The sequence below is a fragment of the Mastomys coucha genome, unplaced genomic scaffold (assembly GCF_008632895.1).
Source record: "Mastomys coucha isolate ucsf_1 unplaced genomic scaffold, UCSF_Mcou_1 pScaffold12, whole genome shotgun sequence".
Classification (NCBI taxonomy): Eukaryota; Metazoa; Chordata; class Mammalia; order Rodentia; family Muridae; genus Mastomys; species Mastomys coucha.
This window is the reverse complement of record NW_022196894.1, coordinates 35,916,262-35,936,078: the sequence shown is the minus strand read 5'-3', so window position 1 is coordinate 35,936,078 and position 19,817 is coordinate 35,916,262. Positions and strand designations below refer to the sequence as shown.

The 19,817-nt window shown below is 46.2% G+C and overlaps 1 protein-coding gene across 2 annotated transcripts in view; it reads right to left on the bottom strand.

The window, feature by feature from the left end:
* The window catches only part of Gpr156 (G protein-coupled receptor 156), a 103,056-nt gene that overhangs the window by 9,302 nt on the left and 73,937 nt on the right, over positions 1-19,817 (bottom strand). For both annotated transcript variants that reach the window (XM_031363850.1, XM_031363849.1), the window contains exons 6-9: positions 10,643-10,768; positions 9,649-9,744; positions 5,985-6,221; positions 40-198 (exon numbers count right to left, since the gene is read on the bottom strand). In XM_031363850.1, the coding sequence (XP_031219710.1) occupies positions 40-198; positions 5,985-6,221; positions 9,649-9,744; positions 10,643-10,768 (618 nt within the window). The remainder of the gene's footprint in view (positions 1-39; positions 199-5,984; positions 6,222-9,648; positions 9,745-10,642; positions 10,769-19,817) is intronic.

Genomic DNA, 19,817 nt, shown 5'->3' with positions numbered 1-19,817 from the left:
GATCCTTGCAGGGAGTCTGCTAGGCAAGGTGTGGCTTACTTCTGTGAGGAGCCTCTCCATGCAGCTCCTCTCATCCCTTAAGTGGCAGCTCTGGTCCTCATCGAACTGGCCATGGAAGCTTTTGCTGGGAGTGCTGAAGTATTTGGCCATGTGTCTGGTGGTTTGGTTTTCTCCTTCAAATGCCTTCCATTGCTTCAGCTGTTAGCAAAGAAGAACACATGTTATTTATTTAATTACACACCCAGAAACACTTCCCTTGCTCTTTCTCATAAATACCAAGGAATGACACAGTCACCAACACACTAAGGCACAAGCTGTTTACTCCTCAAAATGCCATTTGCTCTGCAGCATTCATCCACTGTGGTGACAGAAAACAATGGAGAGCGTTCAGGTTTCATGCTTTAAACGTGCCCCGGTATAAGATGGAATATGATATAGAACACCCTCTCTGTTGTCAAAGTGTCAAAGGGAACCAGAGGAAGGACACATCTAGAATGGGATTCTGAAGCTCTCATTGGGAGCCAACTAAGCATGAATGTGTCTATGAGGCTAATCTTGGTCATCTTTCAGTTGTTGAGGAGTGCTGTGTTTTTTGATATTGAGAGCCCAGTTCATCACTGGAAGCCAGACTAATGACCAAAGCGCAAATAGAAACCAACTAATGTCAATAAAAACAGAATGTCAGCTCTGGCACATGGCCATATGTTCTGACAGGGAGAGTGGATAGGAGTGTGACTTTTCTAAGGTCACACATCACTTTTGACAGACCCAGAGCTGTAACTGGGACCACCACAGCTTGGATTCTCATCTAACTGATAAAGAGGCAGATTGTTGGGCGGGGTGGGGGGGGGTCCAGAAACTATCCTTGGGGAGCAAGCTGGGGAGATATGGTCTGGCCCACTTTTATAATAACACAGGTGACCTAGAACATTCTCAGACAGGAGTCTGCTGCAGAGTTGCTGGGACACTGTCTACCTGGCGAGTACCAATGATGTGAAGGACAGGGTCCCAAGTGGTAGAAGGAGAGACCTTTACCCTGTATCCCAGCATCCTCTGTGGAGCCATCTTCGCAGGGCTGCCAAGGACTGGCTCAGCACAGGCATGAGGCCATATTAAGTCTTTGGGCTCCTCTCCCCTAAGCTGATGGAGCCACGGTACCCTTTGACCAAAGCTCTCCAATCCCTTTTGGGCCCTCCTTTCTGAAGGTCCCGGTCCTTGAGACTTGACTCTTTGTATTTTCTGGGCTCTCCACTAGTCGATCCTCAAGGATCAGGTAGTTCCTCCAAAGGACCAGCACATTTTAGTTTCTGGCCTCTGGGTGATGTGGATGCTATAGGCTGGGTTATGGCTCTTCACAGCTCTTCCTTGTCTTTGGGTCCTTGGAACTTGTTGACTGTTACATAAGATGGCAAATAGAGTTTTGTGATGGCTATGTTAAGGCTTGGGGGTGGAAAGATTATACTGGATTATTCAGGTGGAGCCAATGTCATTAAACGAGTCCATATAAGAGAGAAGGAGGGGCCGGGTGGTGGTGGTGCATGCCTTTAATCCCAGGACTTGGGAGGCAGAGGCAGGCGGATTTCTGAGTTAGAGGCCAGCCTGGTCTACAGAGTGAGTTCCAGGATAGCCAGGGCTACACAGAGAAACCCTGTCTCGAAAAACCAAAAAAAGAAAAGAAAAAAAAAGAATGAGAAGAGCTGGAATGGAGAGAGGGAGGAGGGCTAGAGAAGATGGTAAAGGAAGAAGGAAGAAGGAAGGCTAGCCATTAGGATGTCCCATTGCTGGGTCAGAAAGGGCCTTAAAGAAAAGGCCTTAAAGAAGGTGAGTGGCCTTTAGAAGCTGAAATAGTTGAGAAATTTTCTTAAAAAAAAAAAATTGCAGATCTGTTAACACCTTGGTTTTAGTCCAATAAAACCCATTTTAAAAACTTGCCTTACAGAACTGCAAGACACTACATTGGTTTTGTTCAAAACCATTGGCGCGTATTAGAGCAGCCACAGGAACTCCTGTGGGGAGTAGAGTGGCATCTGTAACAGGCCACCCCGTGCTCCTAGAAGCTCGCTGAGTTTCAGAGGGATCTGGAGGATCCCAGGTTGGTTCCCAGCACAGGAATGGTGGCTCACAACTGTCTGTCTAGTTCCAGAGAAATCTCATGCTCTGTTTTGGCCTCTGTGGGCACCAATGATGCACGTGGTACAAAGACACACATGCAGGCAAAGTACCCATACACATAAAAAAATAATAAAAATAAAGTTAACTTTAGCAAAGAGGGGGCAGGCAAGATGGCACAGTGGGTAAGGGTGCTTGGAGCTAGGCTTGGTGACCTGGGTTCACGCCTAGACACCCCTATAGTGGAAGGAGAGAATCAACTCCTCCTCTGAGTTGTCCTCTGATCTCCCTCCATGCCCCGTGGCCTGCACACATGTGTATGCACATGCACACATACAGATGCACTCGCACAAATAAAATAATTTTTAAAATAATAAAATGAAAAGAGTCAAGTCTGGCTACTCCTCCCTTGGAGCTCCTCCCACTGTCGGGAGTTCTTTCTCATTTTTTGTCTTCTCTCTTCCCATCTGTTTGCTGCTATTCTCTCAAGACTGTCCTCCAACGCTCATTTGATATGAAGGTGCCATGAGTTTTAGGAAAATCTGGGGTGGCTTCCAAAGCATTCAACGCACATTATAATTCTTACGAATGCTCCCTACGTGGCTTAAGGAAGGCAAGGACTCTGTGCTTCCCCACATGTCCATAGTGGCTAAGATGTGACCAGAGCGTACCTGAATAAATGAAAGACACTTTTCTTTACAATTCTCCTGTCTCCTGGTTTCTAAATAAAGGGGACAAATCCTAAGTGTGTCATGGACTCCGGGCAGGAAGAGCAAATGTCCTTGGAATTTTGCCTTTCGAAATGGAATGGAAGAGTGAGGGTGGGAGTTGGGGGATGGGTCACACTCAGGTCACAGAAGCAGGGGTTGGCTGATGGCTGGCGATGACCTCAGCACTTGGCATCAGAAACACCCAGGCATTTCCTGACAGCCTGTGTACAGGCTTCTTGGATTCCTTGCCTTACAGACACTTCATCCTGCTCTCTAGCGCTGCCTAGAGAGCCTTCTGAGTCACAGCGGATCTGAAGGCTCTGGTCAGCCCGGGACTCGACTCTTCTTCCTGCAGTTACCAACCAATCCTCTCCCAGGTCCCCTCGGACACTCCCCTAATGAGCTCAGCTGTCTCACGGCCCTGGGGACACGGTGTGAGTCTCACGAGGAAAGCCGTGCTTCTGCCAAACATCTTTGAGCCAGAGGAGAAATCAGTTTAGGGATAGACCTTGGTGATTTTTCTCTGACGAAAAGAACTTAGACCCTACCATGGTCTGTTCAAGAGGAAAGAGAGAAAGAGAGAAAGAGAGAGAGAGAGAGAGAGAGAGAGAGAGAGAGAGAGAAAGAGAGAGAGAGAGAGACAGAGACACAGAGACACAGAGAGACAGAGAGAGACAGAGACAGAGAGAGACAGAGACAGAGAGGGGGGGAGGGAAGAAGGGAGGGGAGGAGGGGAGAGAGAGAGAGAAAAGAAGCCCAAGAAAACCAGGAGGAAAAGGGGCGAGGCAGGGGAGAGACAGGTCGCTTGCCCACCCACCCACCCACCCACCACATTCCAGGACTCAAAGCAGTTCCCTCCCCACTCCCTTTTCTGCCCAGTTGTCGACTGTAGGTAAGTTCTAAGAGTCAGAAGTCAATCTGCTGATCGCAGCTTCAGGGATTCGAATGCAGCCCAGCCACTGCCTAGGAAGCAGAAAACTTGTGTCTGAAGCTCAGGACACAAGAGGCTAGAGTGAGGAGCAGAAATCCAAACTAGGACCTTCCAGGGAGATTGTGGATTCCTTCCATTTTCAAAGGGCATTTTGCTCAAATCAGCAAGACTTTCCTTTAAAATTTCTTGGTGATAAGTTCTTTCTCCCCTTCTCCATCCCTCCCCCTTCCCGTTTCCCTCCCTCGCCCACCCTCTCCCCTCCTTCAGAGACTGCTATTTGCTATGAACTTCACCCCCTCACCAATTCTTCATATTCTTTTTATTTTTTATTCAGTCTTTTATTTCCTTAATTTGTTAGCTCAATATTTTTTGCAGTGTCCAAATTGCCTATTCAATGCTTCATTTCAACCTAACATCATTTTTTCTTTTTTAAATTCCTGTTCAATATTTCATCATCTGAGACTAGGTTCCTGGCCTTGTGGTTTGCTTTTGTTAAAAAGAGGCAATGTCCTTGGACTCCTATTGACCAAGCAAAATAAATATCTTGGAACATTTTCTACTGCGGAAGAAGGCATCGTCACCAAATCTTCAGATGCTTTTTCACTCTTGTACCTGTGGGTTTTCCTTAAGAGTCCTCCTCTCCTGAATGTATACCCTTACATGGAAGGAGCTACAGTCTCCTAGTGTAATAAATATAGCTTATTGATCATAAGCTGACTGCCATCATACCAAACATTACATATATTCAAGGCAGAGAGAAGATAAAAGGGACACGCTAGCAGTCTCTCTCTCTCTCTCTCTCTCTCTCTCTCTCTCTTTCTCTCTCTCTCTCTCAGGACAGTATGAAGCCTGTCTCTCTCAGAAGCCTTCTAGGCAACCTCTAGTGTTCCAAATGATGCTCTAGGGACACCTCTAGCTATAAGGGAGGCTGACAGAGCAAATGCTTAGTTCTGTCCTAGGTAAACAAGACAGGGAAGGGAACAGAAAAGAAGGCTAGACAGCCCAGAAGTTTTTCTTTGTCTCCCCTCTCCCAGGAAGAAGGATCCCTCCACCCCCACCCCACCCCTGACACTCCCTACCCCAACACCCCCTACCCTCCAACCCTCCCTCACACCCCCCTTCTTCCGGCATCCCAGACAATGAGCCTCTATTTCTCAGGGGCCTTCTTCAGCCCAGCTCCTACAATGACAAGATGCTGCCAAAGTTTCTCTGGTGGTGGTGCAGAGGCTGCACCCAGCCGCAGACACTCCTGTAGATGCTCAATACCCCCACCCCAACCCCCCACCCTGTGTATATTTGATCGAATGTTTTGTTGAGAATTAGAGAACAGAAAGGAGACTGAAGGCCTGTGTGCCCCGGAAGTTGACTGTCACCTTCTATCAGTCAGCAGTGGAATGAATCATTAGTGTTCACCTCAGGAAGGGGATCAGCATGGGGCTAGCCTCAGGGGGAAGAGGAGCAAGAGAGAAAGAGAAATCAGCCAGTGGCTAGATCATTAACGTGATGGATGAAGGCCTGCAGCCCATCAGCTCTGGAAAACAACCACCAACCACCAACGCTTTCCCCTGGGTTTAAGGGTTCCTTCTACCTCGCTACGGCTTTCTTGTTTCTGCTTCCATTCTCCTTTATTTGATTTTATTCTTAACCTCTGCAATAGGAAACACATTAAAACCTCTCTCTTCCATAAAAAAAAAAAAGAGAGATTCTGTGTTTCCCTGCAGTAAGAAGAAGGGAAAAGCTTACTATGTAGAAGAGGAGGACCCTATCCTGCCTCCATCTCCCAGGTACTGAGCTTACAGGGGCATACCACCACACCTGGCTAGGAAAACCATTCCATGTCGTGAAGTAGACATTTCTCTATGAAACCACAATCCCAAATTAGAAAGAAAAAGTGTTACTTTCTTCAAAGTTAGCCTGGGCTACACAGTAAGTTCCAGGGCTATGTATCGAGACATTAAAAAAAAAAAAGTCTTTTTTCTTAGATTACTGAAAAAAAAAACCTATCTCAAGGATGGAAAGGACACAGAGAGGGGTGGAGCAGAGTGGGGGCTGGGTGGGAGGCAGGGGTGAGGTCACCTCCAATAACAGGTCCCACCATGGTGGCCCTCTTTGGCCTGACTGGGGAGCAGAACTGTCCTCTCCTAGGCACTGAGGAGGTACAGAGGGGGCCCAGCCTCTTCTTCTGATCACCCATCATGCCCCATGAAGAACCCTGCCCAGCACTCCGAGCATACCTGGGGAAGGAAGACACAGCAGTTCACGGTGGTTGTGCAAACGAAGATACCTCCGGATGTGAGTCCAAAGACCAGATTGGGCCAGGAGTGCAAGTATCTGGTGACCACAAAAAGCAGCCCAGCGATGAGGAGCAGGAGGTTGACCCCGACCATGATGGTTAAGGACTGGTTCACTGGAGGAGAGCTGACATGGTTGGTCAGGCCGGCCAGATAAGCACCATAGAGCAGCAGCAGCCCCTGCGGGAGGAGCAGGGACCAGAGGCACAGAAAAGGGGGACCACAGGTCAAAGCGGTACCGCCAGGGCCCATGTCCTTATCAGTTACACTGGGCGAGTCATCTCTCTTTTCTTTTTAAGATTTATTTATTTATTTTATGTGTATGGGTACACTGTAACTATACTGATGGTTGTGAGCCATCATGTTGCTGGGAACGGAGGTTGCTCGCTCTGGTCAGCCCCCGCTCACTCTGGCCTAAAGATTTATTTATTATGATATCCAAGTACACTGGAGCTGTCTTCAGACGCACCTACCAGAAGAGGGTGTCAGATCTCATTACAAATGGTTGTGAGCCACCATGTGATTGCTGGGATTTGAACTCAGGGCCTTCGGAAGAGCAGTCAGTGCTCTTACCCGTTGAGCCATCTCCCCAGCCTGGGTAATCATATCTGCATAAAGATTTGCTGTGAGCTTCCACTAAGATTCGACCCAGGAAACCAGGAGCTAGCTTCTTACACCTATGGCTTCTGAATAATGTCACTTCCTGTCTTTTACTGAGAATGGTTTATGGGAGGTTGGCAAACAAGATATCAGACAAGGCAACATTGTTCTGGGAGAAGGCACAGGGTGTTGTGTGTGTGGATAGGAGTTCCACAGACAGGGCAGTGGGGAGGACAGCCGATCTGGCTCCTGCTGGGGTATGTGTGTGTAGGGGGTGTGTTACATATCCATTATGGCTTGGCAGTGAATGCTGCTGAGTGGCACAAGAGAACTGAAAGTGACTCGTGAGCTACTTGTCCAGTCCTGTGCTGCACTAGGGCAGTGCCAGAGGGAGGGCACTTATTATTTGTTTTCCCAGGGTGCTCAAAGGCACCATCTGCTTGCCAGGCTCTGCACCTGCAAGACTGCTTGCATCTGCCTGGAAGGATGGACGCTGTTTTCTATTCGACACAAAGAACTCCATAGGCTGCCGTGGCTCTGTGCAATGGGGGGTTTCTGGAAGATGAAAGATGGAAAAAAGAGGAGAACAAAGGCAGGCTGGGACCCCAGCAACCGTGCGGGGAGGCACAGGCAGCAGGCGCTATATATGAACTGCTTTGTGACATTCCCTGCCTCTACCACAAGGAACAGGGGCCCAGCTCTCTCCTCTCTTCACAAACATAAACCTGCCTTCCGGAGTCTCTGTTAGGGAGAAAACAACATAGTATCCATCAGTGCTGCTTTCCCCCAGAGGCAGCTGTGTGCATATAGAGATCAGAGCGTTTATCTGCAACACTCAGTATACATATAACTCTGCACGCCCTAGCTTTTCTAACTTGCTCAAAGCACTACAGTGCAAACCATTGCTACCAAGGACATTCACAGCTGGGCATGATGAGTGGCTAGGCATCCCACAGTGGTGAGGTTGAGGCAGGAGCATTGCTGGGAGTTTGAAGCCAGTTTGGGCTACACAATGAGACTTTGTCCCGGCTACTCTTATGTGAACTTGACACAGGAGCTAGAAATTATCTGAAAGGAGGGAGCCTCAGTTGAGAAAATGCCTCCATCAGATCCAGCTGTAGGGTATTTTCTTAACTAGTAATCAGTGGGGGAGGGCCCTGCTCATTGTGGGTGGTGCCGCCCCTGCGCTGGTGGTCCTGAGTTCTATAAGAAAGCAGACTGAGCAAGTTAAGGGAAGCAAGCCAGGAAACAGCATTCCTCCACGGCTTCCGCATCAGTTCCTACCTCCAGGTTCCTGCCCTGTTTGAGTTCCTGTCCTGACTGACTTCAATCATGAGCCGCTATATGGAAGTATAAGCCAAATAAACTCTTTCCTCCCCAACCTGCTTTTTGGTCATGGTATTTCATCCCTGTCTTAGAAACCCTAAGACAGACCCTGACTCAAAACAACAGCAAATAACATCACAAGAGCAACACCACCACAGAGCAATAGGCCTGGCTGATAGGGAGGGTGGAGGGAGGCAAGCCACACCCTGTTTATAACTGGAATGTGTAGATGCCATTGGGTATGAGGTAAGGCCGAGAGCCAAGGGGATTCCAGAGAATAAGGAGAGTCAGGCCAGGCATCCTGTTGACTCTGAGATCACATGACCTGGTCAGCACCACCCGTAGGCAGAGGTGACTTTTGAAGCTTTGGCTGTGCTGGAGAGGAAGGAGTCGCTGTGGCAGAGGTGTTTCTGACACCCAGTGTTCCAGAGGAGGATGGAGGGTCAAACCCAGTCACCTTGGGATCTTTGATGAGTAGAAGGACACAGGAGGGGCCAGTGCGACCTGACTCCTGCTCCTGGGTAACTGATACCACCAAGGAGCGTTCGGCCACGGCTCGCTATTAGTTTTATCAAAGGTGAATAAAATTAATTCTGTGATTCTGAAAAATGTCAAATATGATTTTAATAAAGGTTTAATCCCATTAAAATTCTTGCTAGAAAGGAAGACGGGTGTGAGGAAAGCCATAGTACTCAGGTAGTCCTGAGGTGGGGCTCCGTCCTACTCAGGAGCTCCTGGCTGGCAGGGGCCACAGAGGTTGGCTCAGCATGCTCAACAACGTGTTCTCTTTTATCCATACCACTGTAACAGTAGGGGGGGGCGGGGAAGGTGCAATGAGAATGTGCAGAAGGCAGTGGACGAAATGGAGGAAGGCTGGGTGCAGGCGGGGGCGGGAAGGTGGGCTATATGCTCTGGGAGCTAAGAACTGAGATGACTCGGTGCTTCAGAATGGTGCTTCAGAACGGTTCAGGGCTAGAGGCAGAACACGTGTTCTGGAGCCTTTGGGAGGGACAGGAGTGGCTAGAAACTCTCATGAGTGAGTTCTAAGCAGCTGAGAGCAGCGCTAAGAGGCTGTCATCATTGTCTCTACTAGTTGCGAGGGTTATGCCCCGGAGAGGTTAGATGAGATTGGGGTTCAGCGAGGAACGGGCCAGGGCAGAGTTCAGCTCTATTATGTAGCGTTTGGAGGTATCTAACCATTTCCAGGATACAAGTGAGTAGCAGCTGTTTGCTTCCTGGATTCTTCTTTAAAAAACAAAACAACAACAACAACAACAACAAAACCTCCCAAGCTAGTTACAATGGCTAGCCTGGCTTACACAGACAATGAGACCAATGAAGGTTATATATAGCAAGACCCTCAGAAAACAAACAGCCACCCCCACCCCCCAACAACCACTCCCCAAACAGACCATAATATGAGAGAAAATGAAATCCCAGTGATCTGTGGGCAGGCTGAATCGGAGCACATGGGGAACTGTAAACGGAAACCCTTCAATATAAACAGTAGAAAAACAAAAGGTTCACTGCTTTGGGACTTCTGCAGGAGCCCAGGTTGGCTCTGAGCTCCCCATTCTCTGTTGTCACCATCCATGAACACACCTCATTAATTCCTGTAATTCTCTTTCCAAACCCATTTTGTTGGCGACAGACCGTCACCCGAGGAGGTGTAGTTACCAACCTTGCATCCCAAAACCAGGGCAATCCAGACATCAGAGTACCGTGAAGCACAGAAGTGTGTGTTGGTCAAAGAGCAGGATACATCTCTCCCTGTCACCTGTGAGGGACACCAGGTCAGAACCAAAGGCATTCGAATTCCTGGGACCACACAGCAGAGCTCTGTGAACTTCCCTGGAGTGTGAACTCCTCCACAGCATAGACTTTCCCTCTTTAGTATGTAAAAAACGGAAATATGTAGGCGACTCTGTTAGAACCTAAAACCAGAGTGCCTGAGCAGGAGGGAAGGGAGAGAAACGTGGGCGGCTAGCAGATGCTGGGCCCGCTTTGGGACTTACTCCAGGGCACGTGTTTTGTTACCACGGTGGCTTCAAAAAGCTCTGCAACAAAGTTACAGGAGTTTTTCACACAAGGAACCATTATTAGCAAACAGCCAAACCTTTACTCACTGCCCCTTCTGATATCGATCCCACTGCATCCCTCAGCCTGTTTAAATGAATTATTTCTCCTATTTCACCCGAGCCTAATGAAAGAGGCAGGATTGTTATCTCTAAGTTACTCCTCTATCTGGAAAGGAGACTTAGAGCTGGTATGCAGCCTTCCCCAGGGACAAGGCTGATGCAGCCTGGGATTTGAACTACAATTGAATGACCACCAAGGCCACCTCAGAACATCACCCTTGTCTCTCAACAGGGAGGGGAAGGCAACTCCCTAGAGCTGAAAGTATTCCTAGGTGACTGTGCAAGCAGAGAGAACTGCCAGGCAGGTTCCCTGTGCACTGACATCTGGGGACGCCCACGAGACGACTGGGGGCACAAGGAGCATTGTGGGTGGCAGCACAGCTTCCAGACAAGGGGCAGGGTGCTCAGAGCGGCCACCGCCCCTGACTGCTCTTTTGAACAGCCACTGAGTAGGTGCTGCTGAGATGATGATCCTGGGTATCACAGAAGCCAGTCCACGTAAGGGATCAGATTGCCCAGGGATTGGCAGCCTCTCACCTTCATGCTGACACCAAGGATCTGGAGGCACTGGATGGGATCAGTCAGCACCCATGTCACGAGCAGGATTACATCAGCCACCACCAGGGCTGCCACCAACCCCAGCAACTGCAGGTCTTTGATAATCTGCAAAACAGTCAAGGTCAAAATGTCTTTTTTGCAAGCTGGTTGTGTAACACAGGTGCTAGAATGTGCTTGGGGTGCCAAGGTATGAGTTGTAGCAACAGTCTTCTATGGGAGCCTCAAAGGCAGCCATCAAAGTTGAAACGCACAGCATTACACTGACCCACTGAATTCACACTTAGGACTGCAAGACTGCCTGCCTCCTCTGTAAGTCTATCCAGTTATTACTGTTACCATTAAATATTTTCCCTTGTTTAACTTTTTGGCTTTTTTATATGTTTGTTTTGCTTTTTTATTTTTGTTTTTGTTTTCAAGACAAGGCTTCTCTGTGTAGCTCTGGCTGTCCTGGAACTAGCTCTGTAGACTGGGCAGGACTCCATCTACGTGCCTCTGTCTCTGAGTGTTGGGATTGAAAGCATGTACCACTAGTGTCTGGCTTGTTTAACGGTTTGGTACTCTACCCTTTCTGGCAAAGGTCTTATAAAGGAAGTTCGCTTTTACTCTTAGACAAGTCTCTGTGAGCACAGGAAGAAGTATAGAGGTTTTAGCACCAGGCTTAGCCATTAACTCAGAAATGGGATTGACAGATGGAGGGATTATTAATATTTTCTCTACAATGTGACTGGTATGAAGAAAATGCTCTTTTAATGACAATCTTATATTGATTCTGAAAATTTAGTAAAAGATGTTTAAGACCGTGGCAACAAAAACAAGCATACTGTCAGACTTGAGGGAGGGATGAAGCAAGGATTCATGGATGGGGCAGTCATGTAGATCCATGTTCCCTTCTCCCCCTCCAGCTTTATTTTATTAAAGGCTTTTCATACACAATATTTTCATCATATCCTTTCCCCTCCCTGAGTCCTCCCAGATCCTCCCTACCTATTAACGGAGAGGCCAAACCTACTCCATCTTGGGACGGGCTTCCATCTTAAGAGAAATTTAATCTACAGCTGAACCCAGGCTGCACCCGAGTACCAGGAAGGACCCCATGGCTTGTCCCATACCCCAGAGATACTCCCTAGCTACTCCCTAGCAACAGTCAATCAAAGATTAGTCCGATTGTTTCAGATGTGCTTTCAGACTGTGATTGCTCATGGTTTTGTCTCAGAGCACCCAGCTGTTGGCTTATAGTATTCATACAGTAAGATGCTCATCAGGCTGAAACCCCCTCGCTTGCTCAATGCTTCCTATAAAGCCTTGTCCTGCTTACAGCTCTGGGCTTCACCCTCCCATTCTGCTTCATCAGAGATGGTGGTGTAGCCTAAGCTCCAACTTGAGTAAAGACGCTGGTGGCTCCTTGTTGGTCTTTTGGGGTTCACGCATGCTTCCTGGCACGACACAACCTTACGTCTTTTCTTGAAAATGGAACAAAGCCGAAAAAGAAAACCAAAGCAAATTTAAAAAGATGAGAACAAAGGCAGAAGGTGGCACACGCCTTTCGCACCAGCACTGACAGATCTCTGAGTTCAAGGCCTGCCTGGTTTACAGAGTGATTTCCAGGACAGCTAGGGCTACACAGAGAAATCCTGTCTTGGGAAAACAGAACAAAACAATACCCCTACCCCACCAAAAAAAAAAAAAAATCTTGATAAGTCAAAAAGTAAAAAACAAAAACAAAACAAAAACAAGAAAAGCATAAACAACTACATGGAGCCCATTTTGTGTTGGCCTGTCCAGGAGTGTGGCTGCTGTACCACAGTGACACTCCATTCATTCAACAAACAAACGACAACAACAACAACAACAAACCTGTCCAAACCTGATTTTCCCTTTCCCAGTAGGTATTGATTGCAAATAGCTTCTTGGTTGGGGCAGGCCCCCTGATCTATGTCCCCTTCTCTGTGCTAGTACCCTGTCTGCCTTGAACCTGCATTGGTCCTGTGTATGCTGCCACAGCCTCCGTGAGTTCCTATGTGTAACTGTCCGATTGTGTCTGGAAGACACTGTTTCCTTTGGGCCATCCACCACCTTGGGCTCTTTCTGCCTCCTGAGCCTTGAGGAGAAGGATTTTTATAAAAACCACCCATTTGGGTTTAAGTGCTCCAAGGTCTCTGACTTTCTGCGTGGCCCAGGGGTCTCTGTGTCAATTCCAATTCACTGCATGAAGGAGTTTGTTTAGTGAGAGCTAAGCAATGCGCCGCTTTATGGGGTATAGCATCATGCTACTGGGAACTATCTATCAGAGTAATAGCAGTAGATCCACAACTAATCTAGTCTTGGGTTCTTGGCCACCTTAGCAGTATCAGGTAAGGATTGCATCTCATAGACTAGGCCTTAAATCTAAGGGAAAATACCCTGAAATATCTGTGCCACTGCAGCACGAGTCTGCCCTGCAGGCCAGTCTGTTGGAGGTCACAGAATTTGCAGCCAGGCGATACCGATATTTTCTGGTAGCATGCAAAGTATCCTCCGGCGCCACAAGCACTAGTCAGTTAAGAGTGAAGCTTCCAGTTGGGTACCAGCTCAGTTTCTTCATGTTCAATGACGTAAGTACAATGACATAAGTAGGTTACATCTTCAGCAACTTCAGGGTCTTCCTATCTGGCTATGGAGAACAACCAGCAGTCTTGGCAACAGCTTGTGATTTTGGGGGTGGTAACGTTCTAGGGGACTCCCTTGATCAATAATGCAGCAATAAGTGACCCATTCCTGGCATTGGAGGGTTTACCTGGTAGCATAAGATGTCTTGGGGGGTACTGTCTCCTCATTATATGGTGACTTCATTTAACTTCCATATATACGTATGGAAGTTAAATATATACGTTAGAAAGCTTCGATAGCAGCAGATTTCCACATGGCTCTTCAAAGGGCCTTTAGTGCTTCGTGTTAGCTGTCTCTCCCTCTATTTCTTCCTTACACTGATTTCCCATCCTCTTCCCCATTTAATCCTACTTGGTCCTCCTCCTCATTTTGACTCTTCTTTTTGAAGGGCAGGGGCGACAGGATCTCACTAGTTCTGGCTGTCCTGGAACTCACTATGTAGACAGGGCCAGTCTCCAAGTCACAGAGATCTGCTTGCCTCTGCCTCCCAAGTGCTGAGACCAAAGGCATGTGCCACCATACCTGGCTTCTAGTTTTCTCTTTATATCTGCATAAGCCCATACTCTATTTCCCCTTTGGAAGATTCCCCTCTTTCCTGGTCCTCCACTAGCTGCCCAGAAGTTATATCGAAATACGTATATCTAAAACTTAAAGGCCAACATCAACACATAAAAGACACCATGTAATGTTTGTCTTTTTGTGTCTAGGTCACCTCACTCAGGATTTTGTTCTAGCTCCATCTATTTACTTGCAAACTCTATTTTTCTTAACAGCTGAGTTGTAGGACCATGAACAGCAGCCTGGTTTCTGGTCGAGCTAGGTTGGAAACTCCTGAGACTCTGCAGGGGATAACCCTGCAAGTAGATAGGCATTTGGCAATGCTCCTGGACACCAGGGTCCTGACACAAGGCTGCCGCTCTTCATAGGTCTGCGTCACATAAGGGCAACGCCCCAAGCCCCTCCACAGGTAGAAAACGTGACCACAGGTCACACAGCCTCAAGACAGATCTCCATTTTAATGAGGTACCTAAAGGTCTGAAGGGCTTAGCCAATAAACTCCCCTTCCCAGACACTCCTCCCTGCAGAAGGTATTTAATCTCAGGCCCACCCTGAGAAAGTGGGGTGTGGTTTCACTCATGGCCTCTCTCCACCATGACAATAAATGCCTTACAACCACAGACTGCCTCTTTTCATCAGGATCTGACACAGGGAGCAAAGGATCAGGTCTTTGTCTAAAGAGGCCAGACTAAGCTCCCGCAGGAGGCCTCTCAGCGCTCCCAGGCAAGGCCTCAGCCAAGTCAAGAACTCTCTTCCCCATGGGACCCAGCCAAAGCTCTCTCCACTTTTCCCCTTCGCCCGGGGCTAGATCCAACCCCTGGGCCTACACTCTGTTCACAGCTCTTCCAAAGCATGGCACCTGGATACCCAAGAGTCTGAGAACCTGACGTCTCTGGCCTCTGTGCAGGTCTGGCATCCCCTCGGACCTCAGACTACACTCTGCAGGCGTGGGGTAAGCCGAGTCAACTTCCGGAGTCCTGCCTCCACAAGCAGCCCTAGCCTTGAGCGGATGCGGGACATTCCTGTAACCCCACACTGAATAATAACCTCATTGGGTAAATGTACAACACATCATTATTCATTCATCTTTGGTGGACGTCCAGGCTGTTTCCAATTTCTGGCTCTGAAGAATAGAGCAGCCATGAGCACGGATGAGTAAGGTCTCTGTGGTAAAATGGACAGTCTTTGGGTACATGCCCAAGAGTGAAATAGCTGGATCTTGTGGTAGCTCCATTTCCAGCTTTTGAGGAACCCCCACACTGATTTCCATAGTGGTTGTACCAGTTTGCCCTCCCACCTGCAATGAATAAATGTTCCTCTTTCCCCACCCCCTCGCCAGTAGTGCTGTCATTTGTTTTTGTTAATGTTGGCCATTCTTACTGGGACAAGATGAAATCTCTAAGTATTTTTAATTTAAGTTACCTTGACAGCTAAGGATGTTGAACACTTTTTGAAGTGTTTACAAGCCATTCTTGTTTTATCTTTTGAGAACTCTATTAAGTTCTATACCCCATTTTGAAAATGAGTTGTTTGCTTTGATGCTCATTTTTATATAGCTCCTTATATACTCTAGATAACTCTTATCAGATGTATAATTGCTAAATTACATCTAATGTAATTAGTTATACATTAGTTATATTCTGGAGGCTTCTGCTTTGTCCAAATGATGGTGTCCTTTGCTTGTACAAAAGCTTTTTAGCTTCATGAAATCCTATTTATTAATTGTTGATCTTAATGCCTATGACATCAGTATCTTGTTCTGAAAACCTTTTCCTGTGCCAAGGAGTTCAAGACTATTTTCTTTCTCTTTTTTCTTTTTTGGTTTTTCCAGACAAGGTTTCTCTGTGTAGCCCTGGCTGTCCTGGAACTCACTCTGTAGACCAGGCTGGTGTCAAACTCAGAAATCTGCCTGCCTCTGCCTCCTGAGGAGTGGGATTGCCTATTTCCTACTTTCTCTTTACCAGATTCAGGGTATCTGGTCTTATGTTGAGGTTCTTGATCCATTTGGAGTTGAGTTTTGGACAGAGTGATGAATATGGTAGATTCATGTTCTTGACAACCACGGAAGGGAAGAAGCAAGCCAGTTAGAACCTATGGTGTTTACGAGAGCAAGATAAACCCATTGCTTAATCAAATTGCTCACACAAGAAATTACTACTGCTAGCCATCAGGAAAAAAATAAAAACAAAACCACATGCTCTGTACTGAGGAGCAAAGATAAAGACCGTGTCAGACCATATAAGGCCAAGTGAGAAGACAGTGGGAGAGGGGCATCGAACATGGAAACAAAGGGGAAACTTTCTGAGGCTGGGATAGGCTCAGTGGTAGATCCTTTGACTAGCACCAGCAAAGCTTCGTCCCCAACCCTACACAACAACCAAATGGCAATGCATCTCTTGGAAACAGTCAAAATAAAGGCCTTTCCAGCTCCCTAAACATGAAAGAGTTCAGCACTCGTACACGCATACTAGAGTATTTCTATACTTCAGATAAAAGGGGAATAATACCAAATAAAGATGAGGATGAGGGCTGGTTGAGGTTACACGAGGCTTTAATTCTAGCACTTGGGAGCTAGGGGCAGGTGAGTCTCTGTGAGTTCTAGGCCAATCAGGGTTAAATAAGTGAGACCTTGTCTCAAACAAACAAACAAACAAACATAAATGTGTACTAGGAGACTGAGAACATAGGAAAGGGAAACTACACAGGAAAATATGTGATTTAGTTTTACCAACTAACCTTTAGAAGTTAATTGTTTAGTGAAATCATGACAACTGAATGGGGTTTATAGTATACATAAAAATTAAAGTGATAATACAGAGATTGGGGCAGGAAGGAGTGAATCCACCATGCTTGAGAGTGGCCATGCTATGACTGTGACAAGTATGTGATGGTTTTACAATCATGCTCAAAGCACTCCAGATACCAAAGAGGAAGGACCAGGTTGTAACTCATGCCACAAAGTCAGGATCACCCAGAAACCCAAACTAGGTAAGTATACTACAAGAAAAGAAAACTACAAAGCCATATCCACTAAAAAAGTACAACGCAGTATGAGCAACTTAGGGATATCTCAGGGATACACGGTTGATTGAGCATCTTACAATCATTTAGCACAGTTCACCACATAAGTAGACCAAACAAGAAAATAATATAATAATTTCATTAGACATGGAAACTTTTAGACAAAACTCAACACCAATATTGATAAAAATTCTCAGGAATCTAAGAATAAAACAGAACCTTTTACAACTGAAAAACAGATCCTATGAAACTGCAGCTAAATTCATGCTTTTTGTTTGTTCTTTAAAATGTTTTTATTGAAATACATTATAATACAAAATAATCCATAATGCAATTCATTATGGCTTTTCCTCTCTCTCTCTTTCTATATATATGATTACAGGAATAAACCATAGCACAGTACCCAATGCTTAGCAGAGAAGGGCTGAGCACCTTCCCATAAGTCAACAATAATTTCTTTAAAGATGTATTTATTTTATGTATATGAGTACACTGTAGCTGTCTTCAGACACACCAGAAGAGGGCAGCAGATCCCATTACAGATGGTTGTGAGCCACCATGTGGTTGCTGGGAATTGAACTTGGGACCTCTGGAAGACAGTCAGTGCTCTTAACAGCTGAGCCATTTCTCCAGCTTGAGTCAACAATAATTGAAGGGGGCTGAAAAGATGCCTTATCCTTGGGAGCATTTGGTAGAGGTTCAATTCCTAGCATCCATACTGGAGGCTCACAAACATCTGTAACTCAAGCTCTAGGGGTTCTGATGCCCTCTTCTGTCTTCCCTGAGCACTGCATGCACACACAGACACACATGTGGGCAAGATATGCATATTTATATAAAAATAAAAAAGAATAATGGAAGGATATTTTGCTCTTATTACCCCAATTTGTACTTATTTTTAAACATGTTCTACCAAACAAGAACTCTTTATTTACAAGTGATATGACATCTATACAGAGAATCTATTGGAGTCTATTAAAAAGTTGCTAGAATAGCCAGGCAGTGGTGGCACACACCTTTAATCCCAGCATTTGGGAGGCAGAGGCAGGCAAATCCTTGAGTTCGAGGCCAGCTTGATCTACAGGTCAAGTTTCAGGACAGCCAGGGCCACACAGAGAAGCCCTGTCTTGAAAAACAAACAAATAAAAAGTTGCTTAAAAAATCTGCATATGGTAGAACAACTGTAATTCCAACATTTTGGAAGCCGAGACAGGAGGTTCACCACAAGGTCAGTCTAGACTCCACAGGTCAGCCTGGACTAGATTGCAAAACTGTCTTAAAAAATAAAGCTGCTAGAACTGACAGGTAACTTAGCAAAGTTGCAATATACAAGATCAGCTCCAAAATCAACCATTTGTCTATATCAGAGAAGACCAACTGTGGTGGTTTGAATAGGTTTAGTCCCCCTAGACTCATGTGTTTGAGTGCTTGGCCCATGGGGAGTGGCACTGTTAGGAGGTGTGGCCTTGTTGGAAGAAGTGTGTCACTGTAAGGGAAAGCTTGAGGTTTCCTATACTTAAACTTTACCCAGTGTGGAATTCTAGTCTTGCGCCTTTCCATCTAGAGGTAGAAATCTCAGCTCCTTCTCCAACACTGCCATGTCTGCCTGCAGGGATATGCTTCCCACCATCATGAAAACAGACTGAATCTCAGAAACTGTAAGACAGCCTCAATGAAATGATGCCTTTTATGAGAGTTGCATTGGTCATGGTGTCTCTTCACAGCAATAAAACCCTAACTAAAACAGAAGTTGGTACCAGGGATTGGGGTGTCATTGTGATAGGCCTGATTTTGTTTGGAAGAATGTGGATTTTGGAACTCTGGATTAGGAAAGCAATGGTATGCTTTCAGCAGGGCTTAATGAACCATGTCAGACAGTGGTAGCGAGGGCGATTTGAACTGTGGGAGTCTGGCTTAAGAGGTTTCAGAGGAGAAAAATTTTAGTATGTTGCCTAGAGATTGTTCTTGTGATAGTCTGGTCACAGATATGGTTGCTTTTTACCCTTTTCTGAAGAGTCTGCCTGAGGCTAAAGTAATTGGCAGAGGAAATCTGGTTTAGACTGCTCTATGGTTCACTCTTATGAGGAGTGTTTTGATAAAGCATAGCAAGCTTAGAGAGTAAAAAAATACAAAATGTACGGTTCTATTATTAAGGGGTACCAGGAAGTGGAATGGAGCTACTTCTTGTGTTCAAGGACATTAAATGGAATTAAGGGAGTAGTGATCTTGGTGCAAGATCCCACCCAGCTAAGCTTATTGTTTATACATTTGCAGTGGAACAAGGGACAGTTTGTCATGTTAGGCATTATTATGACGGTTATTGTTTTCATTTGGACATAAGGAGATATGATTATATGTCATATTGATAAAGGATAGATTGTGTTTGCTACTCTCTGTTGTCAACTTGACTATATCTGTGATTAACTGCAATCCAGAAATGGAGGGCACACCTGTGATCTAGGTCTTGAGGCATAGTAGCTAGACTTATAAAGATCTTGTAAAAAGGAATTAAAAGAAAGCTTAGGTCCAGGTGTGGTAGTACATGCCTTTAATCCCAGGACTCAGGAGACAGAGGTATGTAGATCTCTGAGTTCAAGGTCAGTCTACAGAGCAAGTTCTAGGACAGCCGAGCTTAGGCAGTAAAGGAAATCATTCAAAATACAAAGGTGGAGATAATGTAATAGAACAAGGGGCCATGTTCTAGTCCCAGTAAGCAACAGAACTCAGTACCTTTGGCCATGTGACTCTGGCTTTTGAGTCAAGAATAGAAGGAGTTACTGGGACAATTGATGAAGGCTAGCTGGAGCTAAGAAATTAGTAGTGATTAAGAAGAGACTAACATTATTGAGGTGAAATCTTCTGGGAAGTGTTTCCTGAAAGCACAAAGAATCTGTGTTCCAGAGATAGATCTCATGTTGACAACCAGACT